Here is a 15,113-nt window from a genome sequence, read left to right as displayed (position 1 = left end):
TTTTATACAAACACAAGTCTTATTACACGCAGTGGAGAGTATTGCTGTTTAAGCTTTTCTCGTATGTACGGGCATTCTCGTCTGTGATATTTCCCGCTGGATTGGGAAACTCGCAAGTTCATTGTAACTATAACAGATTAAGAAACATGAGCTAGACGGGATTATAATGGAGGGGTCACACAATAATGACCCGTCCGTCAACATGCCAGAGAGAGAGAGAGAGAGAGAGAGAGAGAGAGAGAGAGAGAGAGAGAGAGAGAGAGAGAGAGAGAGAGAGCAATTGCATCCAACAAGATTCAGCTGTGACCATTATTTGAATTACTCTAATGGGCAAGTAAGGAGTTGCTGGACGGGGAACAAGTAGCAGCACATGCAAAACTTCTTTAACAAAACTTGAGAATTACTAGCACAATATTTGTTCGAATCAGCCATATGTCTATTTATTGTTGATAAACAAGATTAATTTCCATCCTATCTTGACACGCATAGCCTACACATTCACAAAAATAACAGCTATATACATATTCTTCACCCTTGTTGTGTCAACAGTCAGATTGTCTTAAAATAATGGGCGAGTCCTCAGCATTCTTGAACCGGAGTCTAGCGATGGCAGTGTTATGTTACATACGTATACGAAAGCCACCGAACACAACTACACACTACACACTACACACGACAAGGGTGTGGCTGATTCAGTCATTATTTAATGGAAATTCGTCTACAGAAGAAAAACTGCTGTGCAAACTTTCACAGACCAAAATGCACACTTGTGAAACTCTAAAAGTGGTGCCGGAAAAAGTGCATTCAAATTCAGGACACGATCACTACGTAAAAAATAAGTTTAAAATAAAAACTATCATGATTAATATGTAGGCAGACACGTACTAGGTTAGTCCTACATTTAGTATTTGCTGTTATGCAAACTGCAGCCACATCAAATACATATATATCTCGACGAGTCAGAAATGACTCAAACTTTAATATATCTGACAATAATGCACAATATTTCAGTTTTCCAAAAGAAGACTTTACTTCGGATTTTTATAGATTGAGGATTCTGTATGGAATCAAGGATCTTCCAATAACATCTGGAAAACTGCAATTTAAAAGGCTTTAAATTCGAAAATAAGTTTTCCATTTACCAAAGTCAAGATCCCGAACTCATTACTACTGGAATATATTTCAAGTTCACGGAGTGAGCGAGCCCTAAAGTTTAGTACGAACTCGAATTTTCGAAAAACAAACAAAAAAAGACGAGCTTAGACAGCATATTCCCCACTGAATAACGCACAAAGCCGTAACAACATTACGGCTGACGAAAAAAAGTGGCACAGATATTGATCACAGAGTCATGACATGCTGAGGCACAGCCACGGAGACCACGCCTTTGTGAACCGGCTTTTTCCCGGTTTACTATTCCATGCCCACTCGAAATCTATTCTGACAAATTGAAGAATACAGTTTGATTTTGCCCTCCTCTTGTCTCCAGAATTCCCTTGTCTAGACAGATATACAGACGGTTTTTAGATGGTTTTTCTTCCATCTCGCATTCTAAACACATACATATGTAAAATTAATTTATATATATATATACATCTATATATATATTTATATATATATATATCTATATATATATATATATATATATATATATATATATATAGTATATATATATATATATACACATAGATGCCTGAGCAAAATCTTTATTTACATAAAAATTGCTTAAGTACATAACATTTCTAGAAAATCATATGGCATTTGGGAAAAAAAATATAAATAAAAAGAATTGCAACAGAATCTAGGAGATCAACTGCAAAGCTGTAAAATGCAGAAAAAAATACAAGCCATTAAAAGGTACATACTAGAGCCACAAGTTCAAATAACAAGGCGACTAGACCGTATATTGAATAACGTGAAAGATACTGATGTACGAAAAATGAACTTTCGCAAACCACAGAACTCACAGAAAACACATGAACGTATTACAACCAAGAAATTTATCAAATATATATATGGGCTCTCAAAATGGAAGACACTAGTCTCCTTCCAGCACTCGTCCTTTCAACTGCACCAGTCCCTACTAGGTCCATGAAAGTACACCCGGTTTAGAGTGGATGTATATAAACACAAATACATTTATATATATATATATATATATATAATCTATATATATATTTATTAATTTATTATATATAGCATATATATATAGATATATATATATTATTAGTATATAATTTATAATTACAAACGCGCGACCATTACCACACTACCAAGGACCCAGATACGTTGCAGTAAGTTCTTGCAACACCGAAACCGACAAGCTAGACCCAGCTGAGCTCTCCTCTAACACCCAGAGGAGGGAAGACAGTTTTCGAGTCGCTGATTACAGCCGTCTGCCATAAAAGACCACGATGACGAGACACTTCCTCTGGAGCCAATTGTTACACCCTGGCAAGGGTTGCTAAGACTTGTCAGCTTGTAATTTAACTCCCCACTCACTACTAGCTCTGGGGTCGCCTTGTGAATCTACGAGATGGGTACGTTTATGCCTATGGCTTCTAAGATAGTCAAGTGATTTTTCTTTTCGACCCAATCCCAAAATCGCCAGGATTACTGTTTAGGAACACCATTCTAACTTGAGTTTTCCATATATATATATATATATATATATATATATATATATATATATATATATATATATATATATATATATATATATATATATATATATATATATATAATAAAAGGAGCCCATAAAAACACCAAAATGTAGAGAGAAAAGTACTATATTTCAGAGACTGCTCTCTCTCTCTTCAGGTATATGAATGAGAAAAGTTTACAGAAAAGGTGGTATTTATACCAAGAGAATCGTCCACAAGTAAGCCAATTTAGGTCACCCCCGCTGATAATCTTCCTTTAATCTTCTTAAGCGTTGGTTGAATGAACACTGCGTCGACGATGTCCGATGTCCAATTCCCTTTTGAGATGTTCATTACCTGCTTCTCTTTTATTAAGGCCGATTCCATCATTTGACTCTTGTACCGGCAGTTGCTGCTATAAATTACACGTGACATATTCCAGTTTATTCTATGGTTATGTTCATTTATATGGTTGAAAATAGCCGAGTTCTGTTGTCCATACCTAACTGACCGTTTGTATTGTATTAATCTCTGGGGAAGTGATTTACCTGTAAATCCGATGTAAGATTGGTCACAGTCCTGGCATGGGATCTCATATACCCCAGAGTCTTTGGGCGATGTCTTTTGTTGGACGTTAATCAGGGATTTGGCTAAGGTATTTGGTAGGTAAATGCAAAAGGGTTGGATTTCCCAAGGGTGTGAGTTACTCTCTTAATCGTCTCCAGGTGGGGAATTTTTATTTTATTGTTGGGTGTGTCTCTGGTCTTGTCTTTAGGGGGTCGGTAGAAAATTACGTTTGCTTTTTGAATTGCTTTCTCAATTATATGGTCAGGATACTTTAATCCTAAATTACCCTACTTTTATGGTCTTCCCAAAACTCACAAAGACAATCTTCCATTCAGACCCATCGTTTCATGCGCCGGAGCTTTCAATTACAAAATTTCTAAATGGTTAGCTGGCCTCCTTTCTCCTTTTTTAGGCACTTTTTCTCCCAGTCACATCAAACATTCGGAAGACTTTTGTCACAAATTCAGAGAAGCACATATACCACTTCACAACATAAAACTTTTAAGCCTTGATGTAGACTCCCTATTCACAAAAGTACCAGTACAGGACGTTCTTCAGTTTTTAAGGGAAAAATTATCCCCCTATTCAGATCATTTCCCTTTGGCACTTGACAAAATAATAAAGTTAGTTGAATTATGTGCATCTAATAACGTATTTTCATTCGGGGAATCATTCTACAAGCAAAAATTCGGGTGTTAGTATGGTAGTCCTTTAAGTCCTATTTTAGCCAATCTGTACATGGAATACTTTGAAACTACAGTAATAAATGCAATAAAACCCAAAAACATGCTGTGGATGAGATACGTGGATGACATACTAACATTTTGGGATAATAATGTGGGGTAATTTTAATGAATTCCTCTCAAAATTAAACGCATTAGTGCCCAGCATCAAATTTAAAGTTGAATGGGAAACAGACAACAAAATTCCTTTTCTTGATGTTTTAATAATCACACACGACAGAATACAAATTTACCATATACAGAAAACCAACGTTCTCACTTTCATATATTCACTACTTTAGCTATCATGACAATACTATCAAGATAGGTCTAGCTAGCAACCTGTTCTTAAGAGCCTTACGAATTTGTTCCCCAGATTTCCTGGAAAAAGAATTTGAACTAATTCGCAAGCAACTTTCATCTTTAAAGTATCCTGACCATATAATTGAGAAAGCAATTCAAAAAGCAAACGTAATTTTCTACCGACCCCCTAAAGACAAGACCAGAGACACACCCAACAATAAAATAAAAATTCCCCACCTGGAGACGATTAAGAGAGTAACTCACACCCTTGGGAAATCCAACCCTTTTGCATTTACCTACCCACCCAAATACCTTAGCCAAATCCCTGATTAACGTCCAACAAAAGACATCGCCCAAAGACTCTGGGGTATATGAGATCCCATGCCAGGACTGTGACCAATCTTACATCGGATTTACAGGTAAATCACTTCCCCAGAGATTAATACAATACAAACGGTCAGTTAGGTATGGACAACAGAACTCGGCTATTTTCAACCATATAAATGAACATAACCATAGAATAAACTGGAATATGTCACGTGTAATTTATAGCAGCAACTGCCGGTACAAGAGTCAAATGATGGAATTGGCCTTAATAAAAGAGAAGCAGGTAATGAACATCTCAAAAGGGAATTGGACATCGGACATCGTCGACGCAGTGTTCATTCAACCAACGCTTAAGAAGATTAAAGGAAGATTATCAGCGGGGGTGACCTAAATTGGCTTACTTGTGGACGATTCTCTTGGTATAAATACCACCTTTTCTGTAAACTTTTCTCATTCATATACCTGAAGAGAGAGACAGCAGTCTCTGAAATATAGTACTTTTCTCTCTACATTTTGGTGTTTTTATGGGCTCCTTTTATTAGATGGAATTCTGTTGTTACAGAACACTTTTACCAGTCATATATATATATATATATATATATATATATATATATATATATATATATATATATATATATACACACATAGATTACATATATTATATATAAATAGAATACAAATTCAGCGCTGGACGGGAATATGAATAGAGGTACAGTAAAAGGAATGAAATGGGTTGCAGCTAGGGGCTGAAGTGACAATGCAAAGAACCTTAAGTAATGCCTACAGATCACACTGTAATGTGAATTGGCGGCACTACCCCCTATGGAGAGTTCACACACATACATACTACATACATATATATATATATATATATATATATATATATATATATATATATATATATATATATATATATATATATATATATATAATATAAATGAAAGTCACTCAATCAGAATGGCGTTGAATTACATACATTTGAATTCATAAAGCGTTTAGTTTAAAGTGGTTCAATTGAAAGGGGTGGGGGGCGAGAAGAGGGAGTTGAGCTATCTCTTAAAAGGAGCTGTCAAGACTGTCTTTTTACTTAGCCCTATTAGCACTCGGCCCAATTAAAATCTTGCGTAAGTACCACCCAAGGCCTTTCCTTCTATCTGTTGAAATACATTCCTAGTTATCATAGAAGTGATAAAGGATATTGATACTAGAAAAAGCAGACTGTAACGCTACACTTCAACATCGTTTTAAATCTTCGCGTTTGTTTTTTAACTAAAATAAAAAAAATTCTTCGTGTATATATTTATTGGGATATTTTTTATCATATTGCGTCATTTTGGGCAGGAAGTTAACGGACATTAGCGTATTCCATAGGTAATGTGAGGAAATTCTGACTTTCACAGAAAATACCTCCCATGTTCTAGCCGGTGGCCCGTTTCATAGATAATTTTATCTGATAAGAAATCTTACTACGGTTACAAATAAGATTACGCAATATAAGAGCTTATCTCCTCCACAGTCAAAGCTACGACAGACAGTTCTTTTCTTAGTCCATTCATCAACAAAACTTAAAACAAAAACATTGTTACATAGAAGCTTTGCGTATATGTAACCCAAAACATCGTCTTAGGCAACTTTACTAAATCAAAGTAACATTGAAGCCTTTAAGCTTTGACACGGTTAAAAGGAATATCTAACTTCATCATCACAAAGGTATTATCTAACTTATTCCCCATCTTATAAAATATCGGGCCGAGAGAGAGAGAGAGAGAAGAGAGAGGAGGAGAGAGAGAGATAGAGAGAGAGAGGAGGAAGAGGAAGAGGAGGAAGAGAGAGAGAGAGAGATAGTAGTAGCAGCAGCAGCAGCAGTAAGAGGGAAGAGAAAGGAAGCTTGCAACCCTCCTTGCCATGTGCTGGATGTTGGTAGCGGTAGCAGTAGCAGTTCAACGAGGAAGAAAAATAAAAATAAGACGGGAAATGCGGGGTGGGGGGTTGTAAGTAGCATAGGGAGTAGCGACAGTAAGAATGGTGTCAAAGAGATGGGGGGAGGTTATACCAAGTGAATATACGTGCGTGCGTAGACAGGGGATGAGGTTGGGGAGTGGGGTGGGGTTACTCCTGAAGGGGGAATATAGCGTGACGAGAAGTAAAAAGACACTACTCCCCCCCCCCCCCCCAACACACCCCTCGTTCCGTGACTGCAATTACAGCGCGATACTACATATTCTTCTCCCCAGCTACACCACGGGACGTTCCCACAAATAAGTCAATACCAGCGGATTTGGGCTCGACAGAAACGAAGAGCGATCAATGGATTCCTCGTGCCGCTTCTGTCGAACAACTGAGTTCTATCGTGACAGACCTAAAATGGAAACGAATTCGCCTTTCGCTCTCCTACAAATTCAAAATGTATTCAGGCACGAACTTACATCAAGTATACATTTATGTATGAATAACCAAGTTTTCGATTGCCTTTTTCATCGTCAAGATTCAACTGTGTATGTCCTCAGATTCATGTTATGTACAAATTCTCAAACTGAGCGTCGCCGGCATTAGGCTGATGATATCGTCCTTTGCCGACATAGACAGCAGGACCACCATCAACAGAAACAGAGCGTATAAAGCATATCAAACTTTTCATAAAACAAAACACGTTTTCGGGGAGGTTTCTTCTCCTCAAGCAAACTTGCAGAAACTGATACATATAAGTTGAACGACTAAGCTGTTAAATGCGTAATAATTCCGGTACTGTGGTTTACATAAAGATTATCAGCAAGCGAGAGAGAGAGAGAGAGAGAGAGAGAGAGAGAGAGAGAGAGAGAGAGAGAGAGAGAGAGAGAGAGAGAGAGAGAGAGAGAGAGAATGGTGTCCTTTAGACACTAAATCTTGAGATTCATGTCGCCATCCACGATACCTGCCACAAACACCCTTGGTGGTGGTCAGCATTACATAAAAATTTTGCTTTACATCTTGAAAGCATCAATATGAGCGTAACTTCTTTACCGCTAGTAACTTGCTGTGGGATAACATCTTGGTCACTGACCTGCAGGATGACTTCAAGGGAGTCTTGCACAATTTTCTTAAGATTTTGGGATCCCAGTTTTATTACTGCTATTCTCTAACCCATCGAAAAAAGCTTCTACATTCTCAATAAAACTTGCGCAACTACGACTTCAGTGTCAACTCTTTGTCTACCAAAAAGCTACGTGAGCTGAATTGACCAACTCCACATAAAGAAAAAAAAAAAAATCTGCAAGGAGCATTAGCAAATTTTAAAACATTAAGGAATAACAATTCTCAAGTCCCACAACTTGGATTGAGCTTCAAAAGTACAAAACGCCATGTAACAACTCCGTAATCGAAAGGTAAAACTTGAATTATCTTTGCAACCAATATAAAATCTCAGGATATTATGAAACTGGCGTGACAATCGTCCCACCTCCAAAAACAAAAACTGGGTGTTTTTTTAAAATCAATGGAGAAAGGGGTGGAATATTCGTTCTTTCGTCCTATTCACTTTCTCTGCTCTTGAATAAGCTTGCCTTGAATGGACATATCTTGGAGTCGGAAGATCTCTTCAGTAAAAGTCATCAGTGTCCCAAAACTATTTCGCAAATACCTTTAAACTGAACGAATGGGTAAATACTATGGTAAACTCTGGTAAAAACATTGCTAAAGAAAATTAAATAAATAAAAACCAGTTGAGGGACTTTCTTATCCACAAACGGCTCACAAAAGCCCACTGAAACAAAAGTAACCTAGAAGCCTATCTCCCATTAATATACACCAATATATATATGCTACTGGAATAATTAATCTTATCTATATGGAATTTGAGGCAATTTATGGTAGGATCTGCGAAAATTCAGTGAACAAATCTTTTTGCAACAACATCTAAAATTTCGACTGGTTAATGACCATGCCAACTGTAGCGAAAGTCAGGCATTCAGACACTGAAGGTTAAACTTTCAGATAATCTTATGCCTTATCACCATTCTCTTATATCTTCTTGTTATTACAAGTACAGTGTCGAGATCTCTACGGTTGAATCTATCAGACTGCCCGACCTAATAAGGAAAACTCTGCTTCGATACCAAACATTTCCCTTAATTTTACTCAATAAATACACCCAAGTCCTTATTACAGAGATATAGTTATGCAGGGCACATAAACCAAACCTAAATAAGTCGTTTAACGAATTTACTTAAATGCCAGTACTGCTCTAGCCTTTCAAAGACCTCTTGAAGCATGGCATTCTCAATTTCCGACATCCCACGGCGTTCAATTTTCCCCTCAGCTTAATACCTAGTTGGGGTCCCTGGTGCCACAGGACTTAATCAAAACTAAATTAACTTCCTTTATACATAATACTGCCAAGTTTTTTTCATCCCGTAGGTCTAGGAAAGTACCGTTTGTGGCCACTTACTAAAAACACCAAAAAACTTAACCAAAGCTGGGTAAAATTTGCCTAGTACAAATCTCATCACAAGTTATTCATGAATATAAACGACCCAAGTGTAAAAAACCAAGCCCCAATTAAGGACACTTAAATAAGGACTCGGTTCAAGGACCCCAAACTAAACCATAACGGATTCACGGACCACAAAACATGGACAGATTCCATGTTAAAAGTTGACCTAATTTAAGGAACCCTATGACGGAAAAGAATTTGAGTACAACTGTCAAGAACCACAGTCCAAAAACGGTTGCATTTAATGATCCTGCTTAAAAATGACCAAAATACGACAACAATCAGTATTCAAAGGCAAGCAACTCAAACTAGTACCGGTTAGTTTTTGAAATGTAGGCTGTCAAGGTGAGCACGTTACTACTTTCGGCTTTTCAGCGATTAAGGCAGTAAAAACTGAGAAAATAATGACTGATCTGCAGATTATATTGATCCAGAAAATAAAGGCAATGATGAACAAGGTTATGAAGATAGTAGCATTAAGAAGTGGCCAAGATTGGACAATAAACCTGACGGAAGGAAGGGGCCAAGAAAACACTTGCATTTGATTTGTAATTGTTTGTCTGTATGGTGTTTTTACGTTGCATGGAACCAGCGGTTATTCAGCAACGGCACCAACGGCTTTATGCGACTTCCGAACCACATCGAGAGTGAAGTTCTATCACCAGAAATACACATCTCTCACACCTCAATGAATGTCCGAGAATCGAACTCGCAGCCAACGAGGTGACACACCAACACCATACCGACCACGCCACTGATGCGCGCATTTGAATTTTAAGGCATATGACTGGTAAAAATGTTCTGTTACAACAGAATTCCATCTAATAAAAGGAGCCCATAAAAACACCAAAATATATAGAGAAAAGTACTAATTTCAGAGACTGCTCTCTCTCTCTCTTCAGGTATATGAATGAGAAAACTTTAATCATTCATACACCTGAAGAGGGAGACAGCAGTCTGAAATATAGTACTTTTCTCTCTATATTTTGGTGTTTTTTATGGGCTCCTTTTATTAGATATATACATATATATGTCATGAAAAATAAAACCAATTGCAATGCAACTATCCAAAGCAACCTAACCCAAATTTTCAACTTCAACTAACAAGACGTTCGAGTCTGAATTAATTAAAAATTTAACCATACACAAAAGTAATTGTCTAAAATATCTTGACCAGCTATAATTCCTAATCCATTTACTAAACCTGACAAAATATGAAAAAAAACTCAGTGCCCTGATAATTAGGGAATTTTTTTTTTAATGTCACATAGTGAAAATGACAAATCTCGTGCTCTTTTAGTTGCCCTGCCCATCCAGAAGATGTCAAGAAGATTAATTTTGTTCCCACACCTTCCCCCCTGCATCCCGCAACACCAAATTCAGTGCTTGCAACACCCAAATATTGCTACGTCGTGTCAGTATTGAAGCAGAAGTCTCTGAATAATTATGTAGGGAAAAATAGTTAGGGAAATCTACTGATGCAGTTATGGTAGATGGAGGCGAAGAGAAGGTAGAAGTGTGGTAGGAATGAATTGCAGTCATAGCAATTTGAAAAATGAGACAAAACACATCCAATACTTCGCCAAAGCAAGAATATGATGACTCCAGTGGAAACTCCAAACTTTGACAGCTGAAATTGAGAGTAGATTCAGACTTCACGTGAAATCTGAACCTACTCTCAATTTGAGCTCCTTAATTTCTGCCAGGATACGCCCTACTTCTTGAGTGGCTTACCTCAATTCCGGTGCCACCCCTATGTGAATCTTATTGGTTGTTCTAATCTACAGTAACCGCCCACTTGAGGTGTCAAAGTTCAGATTTTCCACTGAAGTCGTCATATTCTTGCTTTGGCGAAGTATTGGATGTGTTTTGTCTCATTTTTCAAATTGCTATGACTGCAATTCGTTCATACCACACTTCTACCATCTCTTCGCCTTCTTCTACCATAACTCTACCATAACTACCAGTAGATTTCCTCAACTACTTTTACCTACATAATTATTCATAGACTTCTGCTTCATTACTAACACGTCGCCCATCCCAAAACTGGGCACTGCAGCCCTATCACAACACTGTGTTCCGAGACCTTTGCCTACCTTATTTCAATGCATGAAGAAATAACCACTACTGATCGAATGAGGTTCTTAAAACTTTGTTTTGGCTACACTGAACTATCTTATTTTTGAGTACATTACCATTAGCATGAAGTATACAATAGTTAATACAAATACAATGAAAACTTAGTAAGTTGCATACTCTCCAAATTTCAATTAGTTGAAAAAGTTGCAGAAAACCTAAAACATTTAAAAGTCCGGTCATCCTGTGAAGGTCGCAATCTCAAGGTCCAAAGACAGAAATAGCCAGGCAGTTACAGTAGCAACAGCTAAAGCTAAGACAGACCATACTGAAGTTACATGGACTGTACACTATATATAGTAGCATACTAGTACGTATATATAGTAACAAGTACTTAGATGTATACTTTTTCTATATAAAAGGACTACTCTCTAACGTATCGTTCCTTACTATTTTTAATTTGTTGTCTCATGACTAAAGCTCTCTACGTTTTAAAGGGTTAGCACAATAAAAATGGTCACGGCGAAAGTCGAGGGTTTTACGGAAATGTTAAAAAAAAGAACAGGGCTGGACATGGAAAATAACCGCCGCTCGAGCGATAATTAATCACGTACATAACTTAAGAGGTATCTTCTTTAATAAAATCGTACATACTCAAGAGGCATTTTCTTTAATATATTAAATATGGCAACAGATTATGTTGCAACATGATTAGCTGACCAGTGACTTATGACTATAATAATTTTTACCGTTGGTAATGGTTAGTAAGTCAGATCCCACACCTGTCAGTTTGCGTTAGGCCTATCACATCTGACACCTGCACAACGTAGCCTACTACTTGGAGGTGGGGGTCTCAAAAACAAAGATTTTATCGCAAATTCCCACTTCATAGTATACACTTGATGCATAGTCAGCGGCCACCGTAGTCCTCGGACAACCGTCGCGTAGGAAATCGATCGACTTGGCCCGACCTCATCCTCGGTTCCAAGAAACCTGACAAAACGCGCCTAAATTCCAGATTTAATTGTAAAATTTGTTTCAACTGAGTAGGCCTAAGGTACTTACACCATGAAGCCGCTGTTCGCCCAAGAAATTTGTTGGAGTCGCCATCCCAAATGAACTTTTTCCAGTCTCGGTCCCTACCGGAAAACAATTTCGCCCTCTCTTCATCCATGGCCCAGGTGAGAGAAGAAAGACTCTGGTGATGCTTCGAGGTCGACTAAACTCTCGAACTCCAATGCGGCATATTACTCCACCCTCCCCCTCCTTCCTACCCTTCCATCTATCCCCTGCAGTAACATACAATCTCCGATACTCCTGTGACCAAAGCCGTGCGCATGCTTGACCCCTTGAGATTCGCAGGTGAACAGAACCTCGACGCACCACGTTAAATGCACCAGCAGTCAGTAGAGACCCGGCCCTGATTCGAGGTTGACATGACCACCTCCTAAAATCAGCCTTGGGTCAACTAGGCCTAAACCTAGTCGTCTTCCGTCGACCAACCCCTCCCAGAGACCTGTCATAACACCCCCTCCATATATTTATTTCGCATCCATATCCTCTAATAAACGGACGTTATACTTACACCATGACGCTCCCGTACGCCCAAGAAACTGCTTTGTTTCCGGATTCCACAAAAATTGGCCGAAAGTTTCCTGCTTTTGCACCTTAAACACCGAGTTGTCCGCCATGGTGCTTGGCTTCTGTTCGACTGCAGCTTTGCCGCACCGATCGATAACTACCTCAACCCGATACAGCCCGGAGAGGCTCGCCTGCTAGCGTGTCCTACTTACTGCAAAAGTCCTGGCAGGATTTCAGGAGCATTTTCTAAATTTCTACCACGTCTATGGATTAAAATCATATTTAACTATATTTACTCATGTACTAAATTGATTGTACTCAAAATTGTGGATTAAAATGGATCGACATACTTTCAGCTTTGTCGCATTACGACAAAGTGAACATCACTTTCCGTACTCTGTTTGAAGCCGACGAATTTACTAAGAAACGAGCTTATCTCGAGTAGCAATGTCTCTAATAATTTCCTATTTTTCTTTTAATTCTCGTGGTAAAATGTGGCAAACATAAGACTAAATTGGAAACTGAACTTTATAATTTGGCCACCGTTTTCATTCAGTGTGTTGAAATTACAGTATGAAAACACTATACAATTACTTGGCAACTTCTGGCTAATTTTGTTTCTGTGTCGTTCTTTGTTATAAGAAATAGTATCAGTGTCAGCATTTTAATAAACCCAACTTTCATTTGCTTAGTAGCGTCATTGGGATATAAGTAGGTTTCATTATTAGCGAGTGAATAATGAAATACCGTTTTGCGCAATGAAAGCATTCAGGCTTTATTGTCAAAAGATGGCGCTTATCCGTCGGTTTTCTAGTTCCATGTTGAGTGCGAGAAAATAAGGAAAAAAATACAATCGCAGTAAGTTTCGTCCGTCTGTCTTCCCAATGCAGATGTTAAGCTGCACTATGCTTTGCGGCATTGCAATACATTTCTCATCACGGCCATAATAGCTTAGATTTTGGACAAAATGAGAATCAATAAAAATGACAACCTAAAAATGTGATATCAATCTTTTTTCATTGAATATCAAAAAGCTACATATTCCAATGCTACAAAAATAAATCACCACAATCAACAACGGGAAATGCTGGAAACATTATTTTATTCAACAATAAAGAATTATTCTCATTCCAGTAATCATTTAAGAGTTTGCAGAAAGTGCCTTACGAAACGGCGCAAAAGCAGTGCTCCTGGATGATGTAGATATATTATATCCTCACATTCATATTACAAAGTATTCGAGAATGGGAAAACTTTGAGAGGAGTACGCAAATTTCATTGTTAAATGTATTAAGATAATTGTAATCTAAGAGACTTCAAAATGGTTAATATGGCAGTTGTAAGTCTACTTAGTAATTAATTTCTGCGGTCTCGTAGATTTGAAACACTCCGTTGAGTTTAATTAAGCATTCTCTCTCTCTCTCTCTCTCTCTCTCTCTCTCTCTGCTAACTCCAACGAATGGAGAGCGAGGTTACGTTTCGTTCAGAAAAAAAAAAAAAAAGGTAAACTGGTGGCGCAACGAGCATTTAGAGGTAGAGCCCAGACAACTGGAAGCAATAATGACTCATTACTCTGAAAAATTCACTTTGGCCTCAAGTTGAACGGTGAATTCTACACCTTGTAGTTGTAAGACTGTAAAAGGACATTGAGACAGCAACATCCTCTGGAGCCTCCGATTCTTAGGTTAAGTCAATGACTTAACATACATTATATATATATATATATATATATATATATATATATATATATATATGTATATGTGTGTGTGTGTGTGTGTGTGTGTGTGTGTGTGGTTTGTGTGTGTGTGAGTGTATATTATATATATATATATATATATATATATATATATATATATATATATATATATATAGATATGTATATATATATATATATTAATATATGTATTTATATATATAGATATATATATATATATATATATATTATATATGCATGTATGTATATATATATATGATATATATATATATGTACTATATATATATATATATATAGTGTGTGTGTGTGTGTGTGTGTGTGTGTGTATGTGTGTGTGTGTGTGCGTGTACTACTTGTTTCATTGCCTTAATAATTACAATGTAATCAATATATTAAGTGTAACTGTCTTTGAGGGTAAGGATATCAAGAGGATTAAGGAGCAATAAAAAGAGAGAAAAAAAAAGAAGCACAAATCTTGTTTTTTGAGTTTTGTGGTGGAAGAGTCCTACAACCTATAATTTTGTAGAGATGAACATTAAGGTTACCTTCCACAGTTGCAGTTCGTTTTGGTCTTTCGTACTAAGCTGATTCCCGACTCCCGCCTCCACCAGCCTCCATCCCACCCCCCCCCCCCCCCCCCCCCCCCCCCCACCACCAGTTTATCCTAGATCTTGGTTCGAACCATAGAGCGTCAATCACTGGAGTGGCGATCT

General features: G+C 37.6%; 1 protein-coding gene across 3 annotated transcripts in view; it reads right to left on the bottom strand.

Moving 5' to 3' along the window:
• The window catches only part of LOC135221935 (sodium/potassium-transporting ATPase subunit beta-like), a 51,901-nt gene that overhangs the window by 20,345 nt on the left and 16,443 nt on the right, over positions 1-15,113 (bottom strand). Inside the window, exon 1 of one of the 3 annotated variants that reach the window (XM_064259964.1) lies at positions 12,691-12,849. The exons of 1 other annotated variant lie outside the window; for it this stretch is intronic. In XM_064259964.1, the coding sequence (XP_064116034.1) occupies positions 12,691-12,796 (106 nt within the window). In that variant the 5' untranslated portion in view covers positions 12,797-12,849. Of the gene's footprint in view, positions 1-12,170; positions 12,305-12,690; positions 12,850-15,113 lie in introns of those variants that run through there. One more of the 3 variants, XM_064259963.1, reaches the window with a different exon arrangement.

Source organism: Macrobrachium nipponense, chromosome 3 (genome assembly GCF_015104395.2).
Source record: "Macrobrachium nipponense isolate FS-2020 chromosome 3, ASM1510439v2, whole genome shotgun sequence".
In the NCBI taxonomy this organism is placed as follows: domain Eukaryota; kingdom Metazoa; phylum Arthropoda; class Malacostraca; order Decapoda; family Palaemonidae; genus Macrobrachium; species Macrobrachium nipponense.
This window is presented reverse-complemented; position numbering and strand designations above follow the sequence as displayed.